The following is an 11,732-nucleotide window of genomic DNA, read 5'->3' on the forward strand; positions in this document are numbered from 1 at the left end:
GGGGGACATCGCGCCTGCGCACCACGTCACGCCCGGGTGGGGGCTGAGTGGGGGCGCCGCGCCTGCGCAAAGCGGACCCGCGGACGGAGGCGTTGGGGGGACGCGAAGGTCCTGGGCCCTCCGACCGAGGTAGAGCGGGCTCTATTTCGGGGAGGTGTTGGGCACCAACATTTTTAAAGCGCCGTGGGTGGCTCTGCGGGATTGCCTAGACCGAGGGGGCCTGAACGTCCAGACCACAGGGAATGGGGTGGGAGGGGCTGCGCTGGTCCGCGGAGGTGGGCGGGAGCGACCCGGGGCCTCCGGCCTCTACTGAGCGGGAGTGACCCTCGGTCACCGGCCTCCGAGGGGCGGGAGCGATCCTCAGCCCTGTCCCTGGCTTCTGGCTTCCGGCTGATTTTTAAATTTTTTCTAGTGGCGGGGGCTTGCTGTGTTGGCCGGGCTGGTCTCGAACTCTTGGTCTCAAGCGATCCTCCCTCCTCGGCCTCCCCAAGTGCGGGGATTGGGGCGGAGCCACCGCGCAGGGCCGTGGTCAGCTGTTAAAGATGCGTAGATGCCTTTGGCTTATACGCCTTTCTGCTAGCTTACCCTGATTTTGCTTCAGGTTCAGAGAGTATTTTAATATTTCTAGGGTGTCTTTTTGTAAGATATCTGAAATCTTTTTGTGGAATAAAGTGGCATGAAAAATAAACCAATAATCCTTAGTAATTTTGTTTCCTGTCTTTTCACTTTAAATTATTAAAATCTTTCTCTTGTACGAAAATGTTTAACAGTGTTATTTTAGTACATTTGCAATGGTTCAGTCCCATTTGATTGATATTTGGGTTGTTTTCCATTTTTGCTCTTAATAAATAACACCGTACAGAACATATTTGTGACCATAACTTCATCTTTAGGATTATTTTCTGGGATATATGCCCCAGACGTGGCCTTTATTGGCTTGCAGGGAATGGACATAGTACCTCCTAGACTTTTTTTTTAGTTATGCAGTTTTGGTGCTGGGTTAGTTATCTAATTTTGTTTTGTTTTGTCTGAAATGGAGTTTCGCTCTTGTTGCCCAGGCTGGAGTGCAATGGTGCGATCTCAGCTCACTGCAACCTCCTCCTCCAGGGTTCAAGAGATTCTCCCGCGGACAGCGGGGATCACGCGGCTGCCCTCCAGCCTGGGCAACAGAGCAAGACTCCGTCTAAAAAAAAAAGAGATTCTCCCGCCTCAGCCTCCCAAGTAGCTGGGACTACAGGCCACCGCCACCAAGCCCAGCTAATTTTTGTATTTTTAGTAGAGACGGGGTTTCACCATATTGGCCAGGCTGGTTTCAAACTCCCGACCTCAGGTGATCCACCTGCCTCAGCCTCCCGAAGTGCTGTGATTACAGGCGTGAGCCACCTCACCTGGCCTTAATTTTTTAATTCCATAATTACCACAAACTCCTTCGTATTAAGCTCCGAGACATATTTTTGTCATGTTAAGTATTTGTTGAAAATCCCATGAAAAGTTTTCAGAAATTGGATTGGATTTCTTGTTTATTATACATCCCTTGACTATTTTGTAATCGTGTGTATTTGTGGAGGTCACATGTAAACAAATTTAAAGTGAAACAAATTTTGTGAAAACGTGCAACCTCGTGTAGGTACTCAGTAAATTAGTAAATTCTTATTAACGTTAGCCCCCCAGCCTTGCTATAGAGGGTGCATGCTGAGCCCGAAGCAGAGAGCTCTGTCATCTCTGCATTCATCACCACCACACCAGGAGACCTGAGAAGCTTCTAGCACTGTTTGCACCTTCGCCACCACATCACCCCTCCCTGCCTTCCTCACAGTCTTCCTTCTGATCAGAAGAGCCTTTCCTTCTTTCTCTGCCTGTCAGGATGCTGCTCACTCTTCAAACCCTAGCTCATATGAAAGTCTGGTGTGAGCCCAGTTTTTTCGAATTGATTCTGTATCTTTGATACAGCTGTATGAGGGTTCTCCAGAGGAACAACCAATAGAGGGGAGAGATGTAAGGAACTGGTTTAAAGGTTCAAATGCTAATCTCATCCAAAAACTCCCTTAGAGACACACCCAGAAATAATGCTTAACCATGTATCTGAGCACCTCATGGTACAGTCAAGTTGACATACAAAATTAACCATCACAGCAGCCATACACTTAAACGTATTTGTACCAGAGAACTTACCTGATTCTACCTGCACTTCAGATGCTTAAGACATGTCTGTTTTCTCCACTTTCACCAACCAGACTGTGAGTCACTTTCATCTAAGTTCTTGGTTTTTTTTTGTTTGTTTGTTTGTTTGTTTTTGAGACGGAGTCTCATTCTGTCGCCAGGCTGGAGTGCAGTGGTGTGATCTTGGCTCACTGCAACCTCCACCTCCCGGGTTCAAGCGATTCTCCTGCCTCAGCCTCCCGAGTAGCTGGGACTACAGGTGCGCGCCACCACGCCTGACCCTGGGCTTGTTTTTTCCTTCTTTGAATCCCGTAGGGCCTCAGCGCTGTGCAGCACATAGTTAAAACTGAAAAAAAATTATTGAATAAAAGTAATTAATGTTTTTATTCTTTACTTCAAGGTATATCTCCATGAATAACCTCAATGATCCCCCAAATTGGAATATCCGGCCTAATTCCAGGGCGGATGGTGGTGATGGAAGCAGATGGAATTATGCCCTGTTGGTTCCAATGCTGGGATTGGCTGCTTTTCGTAAGTCATGGTTTTCTTAAAATTCATGTTTTCCGGGCTGAGAGTGTGGAGCCCCGGTGAGGGAGGCAGCATGATGTGGGAGCCTGAAGGCTGTGACTTTGGGACCTGCCAGGGACAGCCGAGTTTTATCCCATGCAGTGAACCGTGGGCAAATCACTTAACCTCTGAACCTCCGTTTTCCTGTTCACAGGAGATGGAGAATCATACTTAACCTCAGCACATTGTGAGGATAAGTCAGCCAAGGCGTTCAGAAGCATTTTGTGTGGGGTGGGTTTTAATAACTAAGTTCCCTCTCAAGGCTTTGCTGCTCTCAAGTCAGGGGGGGCAGTTCCTTGTTTCAGGTGCCTTCATAAGGACTGATGGGGGAAAAGAACGGGTGTAAAGGAAACCAGTGGGCTGGGTGTGGTGGCTCACACCTGTAATCCCAGCACTCTGCGAGGCCCAGGTGGGCAGATCACATGACCAGTATGAGCCACACGGCAAAACCCCGTCTCTACAAAAATACAAAAATTAGCCAGTTGTGGCCATGCACACCTGTAGTCCCAGCTCCTCAGAAGGCTGAGGTGGGGAGATCAGTGGAGCTGGGAGGTCGAGGCTGCAGTGAATGGAGATGGCACCACTTGCCCTCCAGCCTGGGCAACAGGGTTTAAAAAAAACAAAAAAAGAAAACCAGTTTTGGAAAACCAGTGATGTTTAATGTTTAGGAAATCAATCTTTGGAGACTTCATCCAGGAAATCTCTGCTTGGCCTGGCCAGAAATTCTCTCTGGTTTAGATTGACTTGGCACCACGTTGGGGACCTGTCAGTCACATGCAGACTTACATCCCCAACACACAATCAATTCACTGATGCAGAGGAGTGAGTTTTGTGTTTCTTCACATTCCGTGGTTCTGGGCTGGCACTTAGGAACATGAGAGACTGAATAATTGAATGGAAGAAAGGCAAAACTGCCCTCTAGCTGTAGTGATACATTTTATGTAGAGGCTTTTATCTGCTTCCATGTCTCAGGTCAGAAGTTTTGCTGTAGAGGAAGAGGAGGCTGGTAAGAGCAGGTGGTTTTTATGACTCAGCGATCTGCACAGTGCTTGCTTCTTGGTGAAAGACAGGGCAGGTCCACATCCAGTGCTAAGGGGCTGCCATGTGAAAAGCTCACCCGCCTGCAGGCTTGGAAAAAAAAAAACACTTAACACTTGGAGAGGCTACTGTTGCCTGTGGCTAGGGTGAGTGGATTGGAAGGCTTAAAATTACTCTTACTAATATAATAATTAATTGGCTTTGAGACTGGGAGAGGCCCTGAAGTGACTCATTTTCCATTTGTTTTTCAGACTCATCTCCAGCTTTTATAGCCTTTCATGATAACTTTCACTTTTGAAATTCTTACCTCCCCTTCTTGGACTTTTGAAATGATGCTTTCTGTCCCTGAAAAGGGTTGAAGAATACTTTATTTTTTCTTCTTGGTTTTTTGCTGAGGTAGTGTGGTCAGAGATAATTGTTAACTTGGCATTCTTGTAAGGATTCTCCAAAGGTGTGTTATGGTGTGTTTGAGGTTCTGTTGCACACAGGAGCGTTAACCAGCCCCTAGTGTAGTCTAGAAGAAGAGGCAGACGTATGAATACTTCATAAGCACTATTGATTGATTTACTGATGAGAAGCCAGTTTTGTCCTGATCACTTACTACATTTATTAGTTTTTTTTTTTTGAGACGGAGGCTTGCTCTGTCGCCAGGTTGGAGTGCAGTGGCGCAATCTCAGCTCACTGCAACCTCCAACTCCCTGGTTCAAGTGGTTCTCCTGCCTCAGCCTCCTGAGTAGCTGGGATTACAGGCATCCACCACCATGCCCGCCTAATTTTTGTATTTTTAGTAGAGATGGAGTTTCACCATGTTGGCCAGGGTAGTCTCCATCTCCTGACCTCGTGATCTGCCTGCCTCGGCATCCCAAAGTGCTGGGATTACAGGTGTGAGCCACTGCGCCCTGCCATTTACTAGATTTTTACTTAACATAACATAGAAATGTGTGTAACTGTGCTTGCCTGAAAGAGCGGTCCCTGGAGAAATTCTTACCCTGAGTAACTCCCCTGGGAGACTATTCAGTATTTCAGTGCTCCAGTGGGCTTCTCTCTCTTCACACCTCCTCTGTCATTCTGCTTTCCCCCCTTTTCTCTCGGTCTTCCTGATTCCCCTTTCCCCATCTCTCTCTCCGTACTTTTCCCATCTCTCCATGCTTTCTCCCCTCTAGCGTTCCTGTACCTCCCGTTTCCTCTCCTGACCTAGAAAACACATGGTCTTAGAGCTGAAAGGGACTGGTTGAGTTCATGGGCCCAACTCAGTTTCTTTTAATTAAATATTTTATTTTGGGGTCATGTAAGTCACATGCAGTTGTCATCAGTAATATAGAGAGCCCATGTACCCTCTACCCAGCTTTCCCCAATGGAAGCATCTGCAACATGACAGTGCAGTGTCACAGCCAAGACATATGCCAGGATGCCGTCAAGATCCCCCAATCCCGGGCCTCTCGTGCTGCCCTGTGTTCCGCCCTCCCTCCACAGCCCCCAGCAACCGCTGATCTGTTCTTCATCTCCAGAACTTTGTTATTTCAAGAATGTTATATAAATGGAATCAAACAGTATATAACCTTTTGGGTTGACTTTTTTCATTCAGCATAACCGCCTGAGGCCCGTGCGGATTGTTGCTGTATCAGTAGTTCATAGGTATTTTCATTGCTGAGTGGTGTTTGATGACATGGGCACACCACAGTGTGTTTAACCACTGAAAGACATCTGGTCCTTTCCGGTTTTCAGCTGTTATGAATAAAGCTCTCATAAACATTCTTGTGTAGGTTTTTGTGTCGACATAAGTTTTCATTTCTCTGGGATAAAGGGCCAGAAGTGAAATTACTGGGTGTTATGGAAGTTGCACGTTTAGTTTTCTAAGAAAGGGCTGAAATGTTTCCCAAGTGGCTGCACCGTTTTAGGTTCTCACCAGCAATGCAGAGCTGATGGGTTTCTCCACCTCCTGGTTGGCATTCGGTGCTCACACTGCTGTCCTGTCTGCCCATCCTGATGGGTGTGTGGTGCTGTCTCATCGTGGCTCCAGTGTGCAGTGTTGAGCATCTTTTCTCTTCGTGGCTCAAGTGTGCACCGTCGAGCACCTCCTCACGTGCTCATTGCCATCAGCGTATCCTGATGGAATGAGTATTCTTGTCTTTTCAGCCATTTTCTCATAGACTGTTTGTTTTTTAACATTGAGTTTTGAGAGTTGTTAATATGTCTTAGATTCTAGTCCTTAGTTGCATATGTGGCTTGCAGGTATCCTTTCCCAGTCTGTAGCCTGTCTGTTCATTCTCTTCATAGGGGCGTTTGCAGTGTAAAAGTTGTACTTTTGATGAAGGGCAGCTTCTCATCGTTTCCTTTTATGAACTCTACTCTTTGTGGAAAGTCTAAGAATTCTGCTTAGCCCTAGATCCTGAAGGTTTTTTCTCCCTAAAGTTTTAGTTTTACATTTTACATTTAAGCACTTACCCGTTTGAGTTAATTTTGTTATAAGGGATAAGACTTTAGTTGTATTTCTTCTTTCCAGCCTGTTTGCCTTTGATTTCTTGTCTTGCCTTCTGGCGGTAGCTGGAACTTCTGGGACTCTGTTGGACGGTCCCTGACCTGAGAGAACACACTCAGCCTCTCCCAGCTCAGTACAGTGTCAGCCGCAGGTTTTCTGTGGATGCTGTTTATTGAGTCAAGGAAACTCCCCGTATTCCTGTTTTTCATGAATAGGTGTTGAATTTGGTCCATTTTTTTGGTTTAAATTGATGTGATCATGTGATTTTTCTTCATCAGCTTAGTAACGTGTTAGTTGTTTTTTTTGTTTTGTTTTGAGACAGAGGCTCGCTCTGTCCCCAGGCTGGAGTGCAGTGGCGCAATCTCGGCTCACTGCAAGCTCCACCTCCCGGGTTCACGCCATTCTCCTGCCTTGGCCTCCTGAGTAGCTGGGACTACCGGCGCCGCCACCTCGCCTAGCTAATTTTTTTGTAATTTTTTTTTTTTTTTTTTTTTTTGAGGCAGAGTCTCACTCTGTCGCCAGGGCTGGAGTGCAGTGGCCGGATCTCAGCTCACTGCAAGCTCCGCCTCCCGGGTTTACGCCATTCTCCTGCCTCAGCCTCCCGAGTAGCTGGGACTACAGGCGCCCGCCACTTCGCCCGGCTAGTTTTTTTGTATTTTTAGTAGAGACGGGGTTTCACCGTGTTAGCCAGGATGGTCTCGATCTCCTGACCTCGTGATCCGCCCGTCTCGGCCTCCCATTTTTTTGTATTTTTAATAGAGATGGGGTTTCACCATGTTAACCAGGATGGTCTCGATCTCCTGACCTCGTGATCCGCCTGCCTTGGCCTCCCAAAGTGCACAGCGCCCGGCCAGTAATGTGTTAGATTACATTGATTTTTGAATATTGAACCAGCCTTTTGTCTCTGGAGCAATCCCCACGTGGCCATGCTGTAGAATTCCTTTTACATATTGTGGAATTATGTTTGTGGCTAGGCTGCAAAGGATTGCTCCTGTGTTCATGGGGGAGTCCTGAGCCTCCGCCCGGGGCGCGCTGCTCTTGCTTCTCCATGTCTAGTCCGTCATTCCAGTTTTTCTCCCAGTTGTTCTGCTTTTCAGTTCTAGAATTTTCATTTGGTTCTTCTTTATGTCTTCTGTTTATTTTCGTAGACTCTCTGTCATGGCGGCTGCTCTAAAGTCCTCGTCAGATAATACTGCCATCTCTCATCCGGCTATTAGCATCTGTTGGTCATCTTTGTTCAGTGAGCATGACCCGTCCTAACCCTTGGTACTATGAGTGATTTTCTGCTGGAACCTGGGCATTTTGGGTATTACGTGATGAAACACTGGTTTTTTTTTTTTTTTTTTTTTTTGAGACAGAGTCTCGCTCTGTCGCCCAGGCTGGAGTGCAGTGGCCGAAACACTGGTTTTTATTTAAACCTTCGGTTTTAGCTGGCTTTCTTGAACAGCACCCTGGTAGGGGAAGGGCCATGCAGCCTCCTTACCACCAGGTTGGGATAGAAGTCCAGGCTCCCCACTCAGCCTCTGGCCCCCGTGGGCCCCCGAGGAAAGGGTGGGAGTTCCAGCCCCCTGGCCTCTACTGGTGCCCTGGCTGGGAAGGCCTCAGTGCTGCTCCCCACATGGCTCCTCCCGACCCCACCCTGTGTTTGCCACTGGGTGGGAGCGGGAGCCCCAGCTCCCATCCTACCTTTGCCTGTGTGGGTGGAGGTGGGGCCGCAGTGTCTTCTGTATTACTTGGCTGATGTAGAGTGATTACTGTCAGAATGTTTTCTCTCTTGCCAGGCCCCTATCGTGGTCCTTTGGGCAGAGACAGCAGGCTTTGTTGGAGTTTCTTTTTTTGTCTGCACCCGTTGAGATTACCAATTGCCTGTGTCTTCAGCTCCAAGTCTGGGATCTATGAGGCAAAATGAAAATCTAGAGGACTTGCCCCCATGTTGTTCCTGGGGTCCCAAGGACCCAAGCCAGTCTACCTTCTCTCTACCTTTCAGAGTCATCTTGTTTTATAGGTGAAGTCCAGGATTTTTAGTTTAATTAGAAGAAGAATAGGGAGGACATCTACTGTGTCTTCTTAGTTTACTTAGAAGAATAGGGAGGACGTCTACTCCGTCTTCCCAGAAGCAGGAGTCCCACCTGAAACTGAGGCTTTGAAAAGTCGCATGTGCCCAGAGTCATGAGGCGTCTGTCAGGTCAGACTCGGAATTCAGGTTTTCCTGACACCCAGCCTGTCGTGCCACATTTTCCTCTGCAAAGCTGCCTGTAGCCTCCCCTGCCCGGCTCCCCATCCAGCCCCAAACTTCCCAATAACCACAGCCTGTGTGGTGGGGTCTGATGATTAACTGTATGCATCGTTGTCTGTGTTAGTTTTCCAGTGGTTTTATGTGTCAGTGATGTGACTTGACTAAGATCGCCCCCAGATTGTATCAGGGAGCAGCTGCCTGTCGCCTCTTGATTCGGCCCCACCCCTCCCAGCCCCACCTCCAGCCCTCCACACCTCCTGGATGCTCTTAAGTCACGTTAATTCCTTTGACTCCTCATGGCTGCAGAGCACATCCTGTGCTCCTTGTCCGGGTCTCCTGGGGGCCCCTCTCATTTGGCACCTGTGACTTTCCAAAGGCAGCGCCAGCTTCTCCTTGACATAAGCCCCATCCCCAGGCACATCTGGCTCCTGGAACCTCTCGCTCTCCAAGGCTCTCGCCTGCCCTGCTCATTTGACTTCAGGTAACTTTTCCTTGCAGCTCCTGCTCAGCCTTCCAGACTTTGTTTGTTCACCTTTTTATGAAGACTTCCTTGACTTCACCAAAACCAGACGAGCTTTCCCTTCTCTCTCCTCACATACCTTTGCAAACCCCTCAGTGCTTATCAAGTGACATTATAACAGCTTCTTTCCTGGTCAGGCCTCTGCCTGTGAGCTCTTGTCAAAGGGAGGAGATAAAGATGACATGAGTGTGAGCTGTCATCTGAAGTAGGACTAGCAGCTGTTTTTGGTTGAGGAAAGATGAGTTTGGTTTTGTGCTTACGCAGTGAGGTGTCAACAGCATATCCAAGGGAGACTGGCTTTCAGGCTAATGGAAATCTTGCTGTCATGGAATTGCTCCCACAAAGGTCATTAATGACCTGGGAGAAAAACAAAGGTGACCATTAATGACCTGGGAGAAAAGAATTGAATGTCAAGGACACCACCTGGGTTGGGGGAAGCAGCAAAAGGAGGAAGAGAACCATGAAAGTGGATGGAAACTCCAGTGGTTCTAGAAGGGGCTACGGACCAGGGAGTTCCACAGAGTGGTTAGTGGGGGATGGGTTGCAGGATAGAAGCGCACGAGGGAACCCACACTGCTACTTTCAGTGGCTCTTGGGCCCTTGGGCTTTGAAAATTTGCCATACAATCCTGTTTTCCAGAGGACTCAATTCCGTGCTGCTTTTAGACTGTCCAAGCAGAATGCATCGCTATTTGGAAAAACTGAGACTTAGCATGTAGTTGCTCTAACATGTATGAAACTATTGAGCAATAGCATCAGTTTGGAACGTGGATGGAACTATTATCGCACAGTCATTTTTTTATTGTTGAAACACACCCAACTCTTACTTGTGGGATGGGCAAAGAGTTGATGACTCCATCTGGAGCCAGGTGCCCGCTGGCCAGCAGGCTCTGTGGGTCATCAGGTCTTAGAGGCACTGGATTTCTCTGCAGTGCAGGCCAGCTCTGCTGCTCCTTGGTGTGAGGGGCAGAGCCGGGCAATGCCCACTCCAGCCTCCCAGCAATCCCCGTCCCATTTTCGTGAGATTCCAGCAGTCTCCAGTTTGAGGAAAGAGGCCCACTGTGCCTTGAGGCTAAACTTTTTAACCCACTTTATTTTTATGTGTCCTTATCAGAACGTAAGCAGTGTCTCAAACTCAGGCTGTTTACTCGTTGCCACCAGGCAAAGCTAAATACAACTTTTATAAGAACCCGGCCAATAGTAGTTGAAGCCGACCCAAATATTTTAAACTTTGCCAATTGTACTAGAGCCAGAGCAGGCAAATGGTGGCGGGTTTGAGAGGAGAAAAAAGCAGCGGTAGATCTTCTTAGCAACAAACAGAAGACGGAAAGGGTTAGGGTCTTTTGGTCGCCCAGCCTTACCTGATTTTAAGAGGAGAACTTGGCCCGTTACACGTTTTTGTACAGAAGTGATCTTGGTACGGCTGAGGTCTTAAGCTTTTATTGAAATGCCATCCTTAGCTGCCTTATGATTTAAGTGAAAATTATAGAACTTCAGCCCTAACTTTTTCACTTTGTGTATTTTTCTCCATTCATGTCAGGTTGGATTTGGTCTAGGGAATCCCAGAAAGAAATAGAAAAAGAGAGAGAAGCCTGCCGTCAGAGAACTACTGCTTTTCAACGGGATCTGGAAGCCAAGTACCATGCCATGATCTCAGAAAATCGGCGTGCTGTTGCTCAGTTGTCCTTGGAACTCGAAAAGGAACAGAACAGAACAGCTAGTTATCGAGAAGCCCTTATCTCTCAGGGGCGCAAGCTGGTAGAAGAGAAGAAGCTTCTGGAACAGGAACGGGCCCAGGTGATGCAAGAAAAAAGGCAGGTGCAGCCTTTGAGAAATGCATATTTGAGTTGCTTGCAAAAGGAAGAAAACTGGCAAAGGAGAGCTAGGCTTTTGCTGAAAGAGTTTGAAGCTGTTCTCACAGAAAGACAGAATATCTACTGCAGTCTGTTTCTTCCTCGCAGCAAGCGGCTGGAGCTAGAGAAGAGCTTACTGGTGCGAGCGTCCGTCGACCCCGTTGCCGCTGACCTAGAGATGGCAGCCGGTCTCACCGACATATTTCAGCATGATACATACTGTGGTGATGTCTGGAACACCAACAAACGCCAGAATGGCAGACTCATGTGGCTCTATCTCAAATACTGGGAACTAGTTGTCGAACTGAAGAAGTTTAAGAGAGTAGAGGAAGCCATACTAGAAAAGTAAGGCAAGGATAAAATAAAACTGCTTTTAGTGACGCAAGGCCAGGCAGTCATGGGCCTTCTGGGTCTCTGGCGTCGTCTGTCCTCTGCTGCCTGTGTCATGGCCACACCGCCACCCTTCAGCAGCGACCTCCACTCCCACCACCCTCGGAGCAGAAGTGCCCGAAGCCTCGGAGACAGAGGGTTTCCTCCTGACGCTCTGCAGCTGTTGGGGATATGGTTTCTCTGAAGCATTTGTAAGCTGCCAGTATTGTATCAAGCAGAACAGTGTAACCTTGTATTTTAGCTCCAGGGTAAAAATGTTTTTTTAAAAAGTCAAATACAATTCTGGTCCTTACCACAAGTACTTTTCTGTGTTTCATCACTCCCTAAATACTTTCTCCTCAAATTATTTTTCTCTCTCACCAGATTACATTAAGAATTTGTCAGATAATGTGTAGAACTGCATAACAGATGATAATAGAAAGTAGTAATATTATCAAGCTTTTTTATTTTAAAGATCTCTCTCCCATAAAGGGGAAAGAAACACCAAGTG

General features: G+C 47.6%; 1 protein-coding gene across 1 annotated transcript; it reads left to right on the forward strand.

The window, feature by feature from the left end:
* The first annotated feature begins 8 nt into the window (after window positions 1-8).
* Window positions 9-11,732, forward strand: CCDC127 (coiled-coil domain containing 127). Its single transcript, XM_010371456.2, has 3 exons — window positions 9-129; window positions 2,561-2,691; window positions 10,540-11,732. Exons 2-3 carry the CDS (start codon window positions 2,571-2,573, stop codon window positions 11,199-11,201), a joined length of 783 nt encoding a protein of 260 aa, XP_010369758.1. The 5' UTR covers window positions 9-129; window positions 2,561-2,570; the 3' UTR covers window positions 11,202-11,732.

This window comes from Rhinopithecus roxellana, chromosome 3 (assembly GCF_007565055.1).
Source record: "Rhinopithecus roxellana isolate Shanxi Qingling chromosome 3, ASM756505v1, whole genome shotgun sequence".
In the NCBI taxonomy this organism is placed as follows: Eukaryota; Metazoa; Chordata; class Mammalia; order Primates; family Cercopithecidae; genus Rhinopithecus; species Rhinopithecus roxellana.

Excerpts from the sequence above, each read along its gene's own strand:
- CCDC127 (XM_010371456.2), top strand. The coding sequence starts at position 2,571 with ATGAATAACCTCAATGATCCCCCAAATTGGAATATCCGGCCTAATTCC. Across the intron at positions 2,692-10,539 it reads GCTGGGATTGGCTGCTTTTC|GTTGGATTTGGTCTAGGGAA; the intron begins GTAAGTCATGGT and ends CATTCATGTCAG.